This window comes from Stegastes partitus, unplaced genomic scaffold, assembly GCF_000690725.1.
Source record: "Stegastes partitus isolate 25-593 unplaced genomic scaffold, Stegastes_partitus-1.0.2 Scaffold1032, whole genome shotgun sequence".
NCBI lineage: Eukaryota > Metazoa > Chordata > Actinopteri > Pomacentridae > Stegastes > Stegastes partitus.
The window spans coordinates 20188-35651 of record NW_007578763.1 but is presented as its reverse complement, the minus strand read 5'-3'; the positions used below and the strand labels follow the sequence as shown (position 1 = coordinate 35651).

The window sequence follows — 15464 nt, the reverse complement described above, 5'->3', positions numbered from 1 at the left end:
AGGTTTTTGACACTTCCAGGTTGGCTTCATTTTTCAGGGACGGTTGCTACGTCCATCTTTTATACAGTCTATGGTGGGAAACAGTGTGCATTGGATGTCATAAAGGTATCAGCAGTAACATGTGGAAGGAGTTTGGCTGGAAGATGAAGACAAGGTTCTTCCTTGGTCTCTAAATTTGTAGATAACCCAGCTGAAATATACTGTTGGAGAGGATGTGGAGGGGTTGGCGACCACTCACACATATTTTGCTTCCTTTTTGGACAGGGGTAAAGAGCGAGATAGATAAAGTTTGGGGAATTAATATACTATTCACCCCAAGTCGGTTTCTTTTCGATCTAACTCCTGAAGGCATGTACACCGGAGACCAAAAGTACTTGTTACATATACTCCTGATGACTGCTAGGAAAATGGTGACAGTAAAATGGATGAACCCACAGCCACCTACTGTGGCACAGTGGAAACAGAAGCTGAGGGAGGTGCATGGAATGGAGGCTTTAACGGCTCAATTACATTTGAGGTCTGATGTTTTTGTGAGGAGGTGGCTGCATATAGCAAGATACCTCTCTAAATGAGGGGAAGCTCACATCAAGCTGGAAAGTCTTAACTGTCAATTTATTATTTTTTCACTCAGCATTATTAGTATTTTTATTTTATTTTTTTTTATTTTATCTCTTGCACTGTCATACATGCTTTGTGATGTTGTCAAGGAATGTTTTTACTGTGTTTCTCATGAATAAAAATAAAATAAAATAAAAATAAACCTGCTTTTCTTTTTGCAACATGTAAAAAATAAATGGTGTAACAGAATATTTATCTGTTAAACAATATAATAAGACAATCTAAGATGATAGAATAGAATAGAATACAATAGAATGTTTATCATTTAGTTATAGTTCCTTATTAAATAAGAATTAATTTGATCGATTATGCTAATCTATCTATTGTTTGTTGTTGGTTCATATAGGAAGCAGGAGAAATTGTTTTAGGTGCAATTTTATAATAAAATTATTATTATTATTATTATTATTAATAATAATAATAATAATAATAATAATAATAATAATAATAATAATAACAACAAAAATAACAGTTTCTTTCATTTTTACGGCACCTTCTAGAAGTTTCCAAAGTGACATGACAGACAAACCAGAAAAGAGGAAACTCAGGAAGACAATATTACAACAGAAAGACATTCAGGCCAAATAAACAAACAAACAAACAAACAAACAAACAGAAAAACACAAAGTGGAGTAAAAGAGTGAAACATGGCAAAAGATACAAAATGCAAAGTACTGAACTTCAATATAAATAAATTAAAAGAAAAAAAAACAACCAGCTGATGCCAATAAAATAATAAAAGCACCATAAATGCCACAGCATAGAAACAGGAGTTATCAGAAGTGGTTTTAAACAAGACTGATTTATAGTACTTCAGATACTACACCTTGCTTGCAGTCGGCAAATATGATAAATACACATCAGTTTAGCAACACAGGTAATATCATTCAGGTGGTTTGTCTGTTTTCACTTACTTGCTTTACTTCTGTCAGCAGCAGCAGCAGCAGCAGCTCACCGGAGGTCCGGCGCCCCGGAAGTGCTTCTCTTTACCTAACGAGGTCAAAATGGCGGCGTGCTGCATGTGAAAGGGTCGAAACGGGAGCCGGCTTTATGATCGGAGAACATGTATAAAACGCCATGTAGCAGATTGTCAGGTAACACCAGAGCATGTGACTATTTCTTTCAGTGCGCTGTCACACTTCAAAGTCATTTTTTAATGTGCGCTTGCGATAAACTTGCACCCGAAGCTAATGCCGGAGCTAGCTTACTAGCTTGTCTATCCGGATGTAAGTAAGCTAGCATATTTGGCAAAGAAGCTAGCAGTGACCTTAGATAGATGTCAGTGGCATCTGCATACACTATAATTACCTCATTTGTGACTACAGTTTTCCTGTTGTGACTGTGGGTTGTCAGATATTCTTAAAACGTTGGCGTCGCGTAAAGTCAATGCGGGATTTAGACATAAATGTCTACATAACGGGTCAGTTAAGGACGCTGCAACAACACGTTCATGTAACGTTTGTCTAAGCAGCGTTTTACTTTACTTGTAATATTTGGGCTTTCCTCATTAACCGAAAAGGTATGTGCTCCAAATGAAGGGGAACTTACTGTATAATGAGCTGCCTAAATGAGCCTAACGTTCAATCAACACCGTTAGCTAACGCTGACCCTCGGATAAACTAATTCCAGGCTAGTATTACACTGTACTCGTTTAAGCTAAATATACCCAGTAAACTAGCACCTTAATGCAGCAGTCACTTAAGACCTAATCTATGGCTGTACTTCTCACGTTTGTTGTACAACAGTCTCACTTAAATTGCATTGGAAATGTTTTATTACTATTATAACAGCTTTGATATCCTACTCTTGCCTTTGATTTGACTTTTATCTGTTGCTCCTTATCTGTCTTGTAGCACTTGCTACCCAATCTTTTATCTTTTTTATTTATTTGTTCCTGCTTGTCATTGTTTACTGTTTTGCCCCAACACACCAACTCAAATTACTTGTATGTGAACACCTACTTGTCATTAAAACAAATTCTGATTTGGGGTTACCACATATCATAATGTTAATGAAAACCTAGTGAGGGAGTCGTGTTATCACTCATGTAATATCAGCTTTTGTTGTCATATATTTAATCTGGGAATTGCATGGCCACCATGAAAATAAATTATATTATCTTATATTTTTTATTATGCTTTCATTTTATGAAGACGTGCTACATTCTGTCTACGGTGTTTTGTTTGGTTTCATTCTTACTTGTTGATACCTGTACGCAATCAGAACCAAACCACCAGTATTTATTTGCACGATGACACATTCTGTCTTGTAGGTTTCGTTGGTGTAAGTGTGAAACAAAAATTAGTTCAAAATGTTCCTCGATGTAACCAGACTGCTCGCAGCCTCATACAACTGCACAAACGAGATCCATCAAAATGGCTGACGTATCAGCACCTCAACTTCCTCAAACGCCAGGTATCTTTCTCAGATTTGCAGCTTCCTTTGCACTTGAAAAAGTTCAGTCGCTTGTGATTGATGCTAATCTTTGTAGTACACTGAAGTAACCCTGATTGTCTGTTTTCTATTTACTTTTATTGTCTCAACAGTTAATTATCACATAAATCATCTTATTCCATGTCTTTTTACCAGTATGTTTCCAAGAACAGCAGTGAGCTTCAGCAACGTGCAATCCCCAAACAGTCACCTGTTCTCACCATAGTGGATGAGAGAGACGACAGCGTAGAAAGGCAAGTGGAGAGAATACCAACGATTAAGGCTGTGGTCACAGACACTGTTCCACAGCCAGAGGATGTCACCAGTAAAGCACAGCCTGAAATCTCTACCTTGAAGTCCACCACAGAAGATGCGGCAGCACAAAAAGATGCTGTGTCCCGTGTGGTTGCAACTGCAGAAGAGACTCCACATATACATGTCGAGTCAAACGAAGCTAAGGAGGCCCGTCTCGACAGACAGTGGAAGCAGCTGAAGGTTGACATGGCTGATTTACCGGATATCTATGCCAGACTTGCCAAAATCAAACTTACAGGTAGAGTATACAAATCCCTCGATTATTTGATGAAATGTGAAATGATGAAAGCACAGAATTGCTCAAGATACATTAAGAGTCTTGTACATATCTGAAAAATGTCAACAACAAAAAAAAAATTGACAAGGAAAAATGGGCAGATGGATTATATGAATTAGTGTGACAGTTTTGGCCATGACCAAAAATCTGTCAAGTCAGACTAAACTGTTTTTACTGGTCATACTGATGCATTTGATATTTAGCAGGTTTGTCTGTTTGTCTAGGACTAGTCATTTCTGTGCACAGCCACCTAGTAGTGTCTACCAATGCATGTGAAGTGCATAGGGAACAGCGATAAATTGCTGCTGATGTTCTGCATGCGTGATGTTGAGGTGGCATCTGTCATGTGCATGAGCTGCTGCATCCACATTGGCCATGTTGCGCCACCCACAAGTAAGTTCTTAGCCTGTGGGTAACGCTGAGATATGATGAAACAACCAACACTATGCATTGCATTTATTGCAAAGAGTGCAACCAAAGCATGGCAGAGCGATCCCTCTCCCTGTAGCATTTCAACACCAGGCAGCAGAAAACCCAAGTGGTGAAGAGTCAGAAATGATCATCTATTTCACCACTGTTTATGATATAGTTTATAGAGGTACCTTTTCCTAAGCTGAAGTCCTAAAAGAAAGGGTTAAATGCGCTAAACAATTATCTTTGCCTTCCATTCCTGTGTACCATCATTTACTTAATGTACTACGAAATTACCAGTATGTGTGGGACCTTTCAGCTTCACACTTCAAATCCATTGTTAGACCCCAAAAGGTGAAGTGAAAAATTGTAGATGCATCTAAACTATGTGCTTGAGCCTCTAAATAAAAAGTTGAGTGCACCAGTGCAGCTTGTGTACAAATTTAGTCTGGAGCCCTGTGAAGGAAACAAATGCTGATATTTATTTATTGCTATGTATGCAAAAGTGTGCTGGACAGGTTAAAACTATGCAAGCAGGTCTTATTTTCTAGTAGTGCTGAGCATAGTATCAGGAAAGACAGAGATGAAGTTGAGTCATTAAATGAGTGTTACGTTACATTACTGTGCTCCTTTTTGTCTCATGTTTGGCCCGTTGTCACAGGAGACGAGATCTGCAGCATAGTCCTGTTTTCCTCTTGCTCAGTATGACCCGTAAAATCCCTGTTTTTGCAGTAATCTCATAAATATACATCCTCCAGTGGAGCTTTAGAGCCTATATTGTAAATGCAGAACTCATGTATTTATGTATGTTTGAAACATGCCAAACATACAGATCTGCTGTTGATAAGTTAATTGTGTTGTCACTGTCACACAGTGTCTTTTTCTAAACTGAGTACGAGCTTTTACACAGAGTTACTATCACTGTTAGCTGGCTGTCCTAAGGAATCGAGTGTAAATACTTCTTAGACAAATCCATGATGGAAGGGGTGTCCCACTTGCAGTAAAATGAATTGTAAAGTTCTGTTAACTTTTCCTTGCTGTTTTGCTGCTTTCCTCAGAATCAACCTTTGACTGCAATAAAACATTAAAACATAGCATAGGCAGTGCTTCCCTCTTACATGTTACCTTAAGAAATAACGCTTGAAGAAAACTTTACAGGGTTTCTGTTCTATTATTTTTGTTTCAGCATTGGTGGTTACAACTGCAGCAGCTGGCTTTGCAATGGCCCCCGTGCCCTTTGATCCCATCATGTTTTTTGTTTCTTCGCTGGGAACCGGCCTCGCCTCTTGTACAGCCAATTCAATTAACCAGGTTAGTTTCTACACATATTGTGGCCAAACTCGCTTGTGTGTATGAGTGTGTGCTTTGTATGTGAGTTTTTTGCACACCACATGTAGGCCCAGTGACAGCTAGCTTTATAAATGATAAAACTCATTATAGTGGGATTAAAAGCATGCAATGCAGTCAAACTGTCAACAAACGGAATATTATAAAATTCAGCAAGGCTACTCCAGGATTATAATGGCAACTCTGTGCAACTAATGAATAGCCACAGCTAATTTACTGAAAGCAATATATATATTTGTATTAAACACAACTGTTTCAAGAGCGGCAGTAAACATTACAGATGTTTCTGATCTTTTTTATTTTCTAAGTACCAATTTCCTTTTGGGAAGAGAGTGACTTGTTTCAGAGTTGGCAAGATATCTGTTGGCCCAATAACGTGTAATGTCTTTTTTTTTGACATGTTATACAAACACAAACTTGCTTGTTGACAGACTCCCACAGCCACAGTTTTCTTCTTGGGGTTGATTATGTTCCACAAAATGCTGAAAAATCCCCCCCCCCTTTTTTTTTTTTTACCCACTCCACATTCCTCTTTTGCTACGCATCTTAAAAATGCATTGAACTGACTGTAGTGCTGTTATTATTTCCCTGCTGAAAGCTTTTTTTTTTTTTGAAGCTGTAGACAAAGGACAGTTAGTGTGCTTAGACACTTAAAATGCCTACAATAAGTAGGACCTCCCTCTGCTGTCTAGTGTTGACGTTGTCCATTGGAATTTGCTCCGTGACTTAAGAATATTAGTATAATGGGTGACCTCTTCCTCAGCCCCGGATTGAACTATGCTTAGTGGTGTCTTTGGTCTGTAATTTGGCAAAGGCCTTGATTACACTGCAGGTTCATGCCCTTGAGGCGCCCCCATCCCCTGCCCCAGCCTGCCATCAACAGCTACAGTTGTTGTCATTCCTTGTTTTCTAATAACAAAGTCCTCCACAAAGTCAAAAAAGGCTTGCAACAACGCCGATCATCCTGCATGTGAACTTGCGTTCTGTCATTTGGGTACAGGTGTTATACCAGTGAATATGTTTGGATAGTTTTGACTCTGTGGTCAGGCCTCAATCTGGTCAATTGAAAATTAGATTGTCTCTGTAGGGGCCTGAAACAGAGCCGCACACCTCTACCACACACTGAGCAGGTGTGTAAATATCCCTCAGGTATTTGAAAAATGTCCACCTTTTTCCATACAGAGTAGTTGAGCTCAGACTCGAGCTCTAAGACGTTCAGAGCGTTGAGTGATGTAAGAGGCGGCAGCCACTGTTCGTACCGTGGGTGTCCTGTAACTCTGGGCCCACCCTCACATCATTCCTGTCAGTCTTCATTTTCTCCACTAACTCGCCCCAAGGTTAGGATACAACACGGCTTCATATTTCATTGAAACAGTGCTTGTTGCCTTTCGGTGCCTCTCTCTCTTTAGAGAAGTGTGTGTGTCAGGACCTGCAGAAAATATTTATACCACAATTATTCTCATGAAAGTTTTTACAGATATTTTATAAAAGCCACATTTAGAGAAGCAGATTAATTGGATTTTTAACCCTTACGTATTGTTTCGGGTGACTCGCTTTGACATTTGACAGCAGTAAAAACACCCTATATATGAGTCTTTTAGCCCAAAAAATTGATGACTTTTCCTAAAGTGACCCAAAATACAAAAAATGAAAATATTTTAAAATGTTATGCTTTTGTACATTGAGGCTGTTTCGGGTCAAATTTGACTTTTATCCATTGAGATAGATTTTAGATCAGGGGTGTCCAATCCTGGTCCTCGAGGGCCACAGTCCTGCATGTTTTAGATCAGGGGTGTCCAATCCTGGTCCTCGAGGGCCACAGTCCTGCATGTTTTAGATGTTTCCCTCTTCCAGCACACCTGATTCAAATGATCAGGATCGTTATCAGGCTCCTTCAAAGCTTGATGATGACGGATCATTTGAATCAGGTGTGTTGGACGAGGGAAACATCTAAAACATACAGGACTGTGGCCCTCAACGACCAGGATTGGACGCCCCTGTTTTACATCGACCAATGTGGGTCAAATCAAGGAAAATGGTTTTAGGGAATCTTGAAACAGTGAAACTGATGTGTATTTTTTAATTTACATTTGTTGATGTGACATGGGCTATTTCGACATTCTAAATAGATGTGTAGTTTAAAATTTGGTATAAACACTGACTATGAGTGAATTCTTGACAGGAGTTCTTCACAGTATTGTCAATTTTGACTGTGGAGGCATAAAATCTGAATTGTATGTAAGGGTTAAAGCTGGAAAACTAAAGATTGCTGCAGTATTGTGGTAGAATGGGAAAACGTAGGCTCTTGCTGTGTCACTTTTTGAGCTCTAGTCCGCAATATTGCACATTTTCACCGTCTATAGATGTTTTTGATTACACCAAAGATGCCCTATCATAAAACATCAGTATAGAGTCATGAAGCATTGAATATCTGTCCATTTTGAATGTCTACAAAGACTTTAGTTCATTTAACATTATACATGTGGGTAAAAGTGTCCTACGGTAGAATGCGTGGTATTTTGGGAATGCTTCACATGGTTTCTGTAGATAAATATACAGCGAACTGTAAAGAGATCCTGGTAGAATATTACTTCAACATTTCTGTCTGTTTTCACAAACGGCCTTGTGTATCTTAGCCTGAAATTCATCAGCGCTTACTCCGTTTGAGGCCAAGGAATCCTTTCTTGTGGCTAGTAGCTGGTATGTGAGCCCGATCCTTGACACAAGTCAGATTCACTCCGTTCCCTTCTTCTCTGTGGGCACATTTCGCATGTCATCGTAGTCTTAATTGGAAAGAGTCGGAGATGAGATTATTGTTTCAGACAAATTAGCCACCTGCCCTGAAGTGGAGTTGACTTTGAAGCTGACAAAAGTAATTCGAGAGGAAATCTTAAAAGGGTAAACAATGTTGGGAAAGTACACTTGTTTGTAGTGGGTTTGCCTGTCTAGTATGGGAAGTATGTGCCTTACTTCATGCAGGGCAGCAGCAGTAGTAGTTGTTGTTACTTTGTTTGGAGAAGAATGTCATTTTCCTCAATGTAATTATACACACAGAAGCGCCAGGGACGTCATGTGTGACATGTAATCGGCTGTTGCTCTGCCACTGTGGCGGGGGACTCTCCACCTCTTTGCAACAGACACACTCAGGGTTGTAGTTTGTCACTCCCTCACCTGTGGCTGCTCATCTCAACACTTCGCTCATCCTTTCTTTTCCATAATCCCCCCCCTCCCCAAAAAAGATGGAATGGAAAAGACAAACATCCTCTCCTCAGATCTGCTGCCAGGGATTTTTTTTTGTCTTTTTTACCCCTTTTCATCTTTTAAAAATACTGGTGCTTTGCCATTAGCGTGATTAGTTGTGATCAAAGCTGAAGTCTTTTTATATGAAAAGTCAAACAAAAGCTCCACAAACAAATCAAAGCAGAGCAAGGCCCTTATGAACATCGCTTGCTATGGATTCTGCTGCTCCACCCTAATCCCTTAATGTTCAGCATCTAAAGAAGCAGTGGAGTGTGCGAGTGTATGTGACTACACAACTGTCGAATTACCTTGAGGAAAGGAGGAAAATGCCTTCAGGGAGAGAAAAAAAAATGCTTTGGCTCTTGGAAGTGGCAGTCAGACCTTCAGCTGAGCTGTCAAAACCCAAGGCTGCTCTTTGTCCCATTGGGAAGTGCCTGTAGGGCAAACAGAAATGTTGTGGTTTCCTTTTAAAACGTTACTCTATTTAGGAAACTGACGGAAGGGTGTAAGCGCTAGGAGTCACGTAACAAAGGCATGTCACCGTCTAGAGTTTCTTGCCACAGTCAAGTGGCTTAATGCTGTCATGTTGTTCTTACAGTCGGAGAGAACAGTCAGGTCCAACGACAAAGGGATGTAATTATTTAAGCTTTCAGTTCAAGTAGTTCTCCCTGGGTTTCCAACTAAGAACTTTTTGGAATGTTTTTTTTGTCTTACAGCTTAGATTGTCACTGAAGCCTGTGTAGAGGTGTCACATGAAAAGGAGTAATACTTTGTAGAGAACATACTCTGAGAGAAATGGCTCAGCCGGCTCCAAGTCACACCAAACATTTGTCATCTGAGTTGCCTCCAGAGCAGAGTTTCTCCAGGTCTGAGTCCCAGCGAATATTAGTTAAAAGTGCTGGTTGCCTTAGACTTCAGAACCCCTGGGCCCCACAGCAGGCCCGGCCTCTGCAGGTGTTCCAGCCGTCATCACCTTCTAGTCTGGCCACTACTTCAGCTAATTGGATAATTGGGTCAGATGAGAGTTAGGGGCTGGAGCCTGACGGACCCAGGGGGAGGTCTGAGGTCCCCAGCAGTGTAAATAAGACCTGATCTGGCCTTTTACTGTCAAAAGAGTCACACCATGTCAGTGTGCGTGTTTGTTTTGATGAAAATTCAAGCTGGCTTGTTTTGTGGTCTGACTGGTGTCGTTTCTGCTTGTGTGACGAAGGCACCGGGTCTCCTTTTGTGTCTGTGTCTGTGGTGAGCTGTCTGAGGCTGGCACGCACTAGTGAGCCCCCACAAGCCCCCAGCCCATCCAGTCCCACCACTGCAAGCTACGCCCTGCTCCCTTGTCCTGTGCAGACATGCATTATTTACCCTCCTGCATGCTTCCTTCTCAGTGCATCTTGGTCAGGCCCTTAGAGTACGTGGGTACATGACTGAACATGGGCACAGGTTATGCAGACAGTCATGTGTTACCAGCACATAGTGATATGTTTGTTTAAACCTTTTTAAAAGATGAAATATATAGAATTAAAAAAGAGTTAAGTCTTTCCAAAGTAACTTCCTTGAATGTTACCTGTGATGTAGCAGTGATTCAACTCTCTAAATCTCTTTGTTAATGTGCAAAAGAATGGGATCTGTATGGACAATGCAGTGTCATCATGTAAGCCCTCTATATCTAGCAGAAGCTCAGGCTTTCAACATTATAAGTAGAGTGAAGCACCTCAGAATCCAATGACACCACAGTCTTCTGTTTCAAGCACATGTTATTACAATAGCGGCTTGTTTTCACAGTAAAGATCTTAATCTCTGACTACCATCTGTATTTTGTTTGAAGTAGCAGTCATCGTTTTAATCATATTTATCAAAACATTTGGCTGTCACATGGGTGTGCTCTCACCAGTAATGTGAGCTGAATCAAGCCTGGAAATTCCCACACACTATTGTACGCACTACAATCCCTCCTTAAGGCGTGTAATTCATGAATCTGGGTTTTTAAAGTGCACAAATACAACTTTACAAGTTGTTCTTGCTTTTAAGTCTTTAAATTATGCTTGGAAAAGTGTTTGTTACATTAGGAATGTGACGTATTTATATTTTGGATCTGGATCGAATTAAAAACGAATGTTTGGCTTACGGGCTATCTCTGAATGCTGACTTTCAGCTTCAGTTGCATCCATGTCAGAAACATTTTGTAGGAATTCTAGGCCTTTCTTTACGTAAATTTTTTGGTACAGAAAGTAATGAAACAAATGAACACGGATTTAAGTGACGTCAACCCATTCAAAATCCAAAATGTGTATGTAAATGAAAACTAATTATTAGTTAATCACTAATAAGGCACTTATTGGAAACTCTTGCTCCTTATATTTCACTAAAAATGCCATTTGCATCCATGGCACATCATTACAACCAATGTACCAAGAAGCGAAATGACCATATCAGAAGGGTCCTGTAGTCATGAGCTGCTATAATATACATTATATAGCATGCATTAATTTTGCTCCAGCAGAGTTTTGATTCATTAAAATGTAAATCACTTAACCTTTGCCAATGTTTCAATGATTTAATGCAGTTAGTGCTAAGGTGGTTTATTGTGATTATTGACTTAACAGAATTTTATTTTTCTTTTTTTTAACTGCTGCATACATACTAAAGGTGTAGCAGATAGCGGCACATGAGTAGCGCAGTAGGTGGTAGCGGTCTACGTCCGGCTGGGTTGGCAGCGCATTGCTGGGCCCCAACAGTCAAGGCTGCCGCCATAATTTTCCAGGATAGGGCTCCTCTTATTGTAGTTTGAGGCACCTCACATAACATGGTACCTCTTGAGAGGATCATTAGTTGTAACAAGACCTCATAGCCGCTAAAATCCCACCAACCATTCCCCTCTTCAAAGACAATAAAACCCTTGCACCACTGGATTTGTGCCTGTGCCTCGCAGAGAGGTAACAACGGAAGATATGGTTCCAAATGTGGAATACCTCGTAGCACGATGGCCCCTTTTATGTCATTTATTTTCATTCTGTTTCCAAATTACCCTGCACTGTTATCTTACAAGGGTTCATTTTGTGAATTGCAGCAGATATGTTCACAATACCCCCTATATTATATATACCGTGCCCTTTGAAAGTGTGTTAATAGTCGAGGGAAAATGACGTTTTTGCTACTTAGGCCTTTGAATCTGAGATCACACACAGTAATGATGCCAGATTTAGCTTTTATTTCATGCAATTTATGTGCAAATGATGTAAAAAAAATTGCGTAATATTTTGTATAGATGTTGAAAAGTGTGTTACAGTAGTGAAAGTCATGCTTTTGTTGCATAAGGCTGTTGCATTAGAGATTAAACACTTCAGAAGTAGAGGCTGACTTTGACATATATTTCACACCATTTGCATATAAATATAAACAACATATACATTCTTATATAGATATTTAAAAGTTAGATATGTGTATATAATCCAAAGTATGTTAACAGTGCAGTGAAATTACTGCACTTCCTTTATATATTATTGTCGCTGAATGTATTGTATGTGCTGAATGTTGAAGTGGTTTGTCTGTTAAATTATTATGTTTTTAACATTTTATGGAGCGCTTTCATGGAGTTAGCGGTCAAACACATGAGAGGTTTTTGCCAAATGGTTGACTTAACCAAAGGAGATTTCCTTACTGACTGCAGATGCTGTTCTTAAGATCTTGTTTCCCACCAGCTTAGTTAAAACAAAAAAGAAAGCTGACCTTTGACATTAATAGTTGTACGCTTTTTGTTTTGATGGTCTCCCCCAAGCTGTTAATTCAGCCTGGGAGAAGGTATGGAAATTCCTTTTTAATCGCCCAGCAAGATGGAACAAAAAGGACTCGATAGCCATCTCTCTTTCAGCGCAGGATTAAAATGAATATTTAACCAGACAGCCCTGTTTAATAGTTAATTTCTTTAAAGCCTTTTGTCTTTATCAGCTGTGGGGTGCCAGTCCATTTCAAACTGTACAAATGGATCTCTTGTAGCCTCAGATGGGAGACAGATGCGATCCTCTGATAAAGTCATGAAGGGTAAATCCACCTATTATATGCCCCGAGGACAACGCCTGAGAGGAAGCGAGGCAAATACTGTTGCCAGGCAAAGTGTTTGTTAGGCCGAGATACAAGAGGATAGTCACAATATTCTAGTGTCTAATAATGGTTTATTGTATTTGTATGTTGTGTGCTTACTGTTGTTTTAGAAGAATTTGGCATCAGTGTTGCAATTACATGACACTTTTATTCAATATCTCCCATCACTTTAACTAAATCTATTGTGTGTGGCTAAGAAGCCACATATGTTATTTACACTGTTTAAGTCTTGGTTCTGATATTAACGTTCAGTGCAGTTGAAGGTAGAACTACTATGTTGTAGCTGTTAACATTATCTGTTTTATACATTTCAATTACAGGAGATTAAGACTTTAAATCGGGCACGCAATGTTACCGAAGTAGCTGGACATAGAGGTAGAAGAGAGTAATTTATAAAAGAGTGTTGGCAGGCTACAGCCGCGTTCTGATGAATTACTTGTAGGGTGTTAATTTTAAGCAGCGCAGCTTTCCCACTGATGTGAATCCTTAAAATACCAGCTCGCCTCTTGCAGTCAGTATAACCTGCCTAGTAAAATTTAATGAGTCCAACCGAGTGAATTTAGAGAAATATTGGAAACAGCTAAAGCCAGGTCTTTCTCAGTATCGGTTTCCTTCAAATTTTCTTCAGGTCGAGATGTTACGCTGTGAGACGAAACATGTCGCTTTAAAACCCGATATTCATACCGTAAATACCAAACATTGTTCCTTTGAAAGGGAAACAATAAGGTTGCTAAGAACAGCAATATTTCAAGTTTACATTTAAACTGGTAGCTTTGTTGTCCTAAAATTAAACTTCACTGGTTTTTATTAGGTATATGTCTAAAAAAAGATGCGTTGTTCTTCATATTAAAAAAAAAAAAAAAAATGGATTGCTAACCTAAAACATAAATTGATCCTTGCTTCTGTTGACACTGTAACTTATTAACACATCTCCATCCATCCATCCATTATCTATACACCGCTTAATCCTCACTAGGGTCATGGGGGGCTGGAGTCTATCCCAGCTGACTTAGGGTGAAGGCAGGGGACACCCTGGACAGGTCGCCAGTCTATCACAGGGCTACACTTAGAGACAGACAACCAAGCACACTCACATTCACACCTACAGACAATTTAGAATCACCAATTAACCTCAACATGCTTTTGGACTTGTGGGAGGAAGCCGGAGAACCCGGAGAGAACCCACGCTGCACGGGGAGAACATGCAAACTCCACACAGAAGGATCCCGCCACCTTGCAGCTTAATACATCTCACACAACATATATTTTATGAATACATATATTAAGATGTGTATTGCTTTTTTTCTCATCATTCTTATTGTTTTTCATTCTAGCATACTAAGCGTAAGCCTCAACAAATAAATACAGGGTGATGAATATCGGGTGTCTGTACTTCAAAGAACACAAGGGAAAAAAACAAGGACTCTTACTGTGGTTGTCAACAACATGCTGTCATCTTTTGTCAAGATCACGCTCAAGTGACGCACTGATACTCGCATCTGAGCTTTCATTGCCACAGCTTGTTGGCGCAAACACGCCTCACCACAATAGAGCTGACTTCACCCGAAGGGGATGAACACGACTGACTGATGGGCAGGTGGAGCACCTCGTCTCCACCTCCTTGATAGGTCTTTAGATTTGACAAAACACTGTGATTATGGGCTTCATTGACCAACAAGGCGAGATGCAGACATCACTGAGACATGAGTCAGAGAAGAGGGAAACCGTCTGGCACCAATGAACCTTTCTACGCTACTCACACACACACACACGCACATTTTCAGTCGCTTTTGGCAATGGCTGACCTCATACAAGCTGAGTAAATGTTTTTACACCAACCAGGGACACTCCATGTGATGTCTTTAATTTCCCTGTTGCTGTTACTGCTTGTGGCAGCGTTAGAAAAAGTAGAATCAGACAAGTTTTGGCCATAGTTTTCTCCCTTTGAGCAACTGTCTTAAATAGCTCTATTGTGTTTATAGTATTTGTGCAAGCAATGTCTTAATTTCAGTTTGCTTTGGAGACTCTGAACACCCAATAAACGTGGTGGATTTATCAGTGGATGAAGGCAGTCAGTGAAGAGGCCTCTGTATATCTAGAGGACAAACTGTTACTCAGATTGCACTAAAGCAGATTGTACACAGTGATAATGGGTTGCCAAAAATGCACTTATTTTGGACTTGGATTATTTTGGCCCTCTTCGCTTGTCACCAACCCTTTGCATTGTTGCTGTGATAGGGACAGAAGTTTGCATGCCTATTTAGTGGATGAAATGTCACTGAGCACTGACAAGCCTCGGCCCAAGTGTTTTCCGTTAAGTTGAGCTGCTCAAAATTCAGCATTATGACATGAAGAAAGTGAAAGTATTATGACAGCAAAAGCAGTGGCTTCGCAATGATGCGGAACGTCTTTTGTGATGCTAATGTTAGTCAGATGAGCACTTGCTGTGTTGTGATGTGTGGCACTGTGTTGCATTAAAATCTCTGACGGAAAAGTGAATAACAAATTTCATGGACTGGCCCGCTGTTTTTAGTTGAGCTGAAATATAATAGTTATTCAGCTTTGTGATTTTTGCTCTGCCTTCAAGTCGTTGCTGGAGGGATAATTGTACATGTGCATACAAAGGCAGTTTCTAAGCTCATTGGTATCTGGGCTTTTTACTTTACAAGCTTTTGGTCTTATTCAGGCGCAAGGGACTGATAAATAGAATACAAAAACCTTGCTTCAG

General features: G+C 39.9%; 1 protein-coding gene across 1 annotated transcript in view; it reads left to right on the top strand.

The window, feature by feature from the left end:
• Positions 1–1612: 1612 nt before the first annotated feature.
• Positions 1613–15464, top strand: part of LOC103367251 (protoheme IX farnesyltransferase, mitochondrial-like) — a gene marked incomplete at its 3' end in the record, with an annotated part of 33242 nt that continues 19390 nt past the window's right edge. Inside the window, exons 1-4 of the mRNA XM_008295230.1 lie at positions 1613–1712; positions 2891–3033; positions 3208–3604; positions 5241–5365. Of these exons, the coding sequence (XP_008293452.1) occupies positions 1682–1712; positions 2891–3033; positions 3208–3604; positions 5241–5365 (696 nt within the window). The remainder of the gene's footprint in view (positions 1713–2890; positions 3034–3207; positions 3605–5240; positions 5366–15464) is intronic.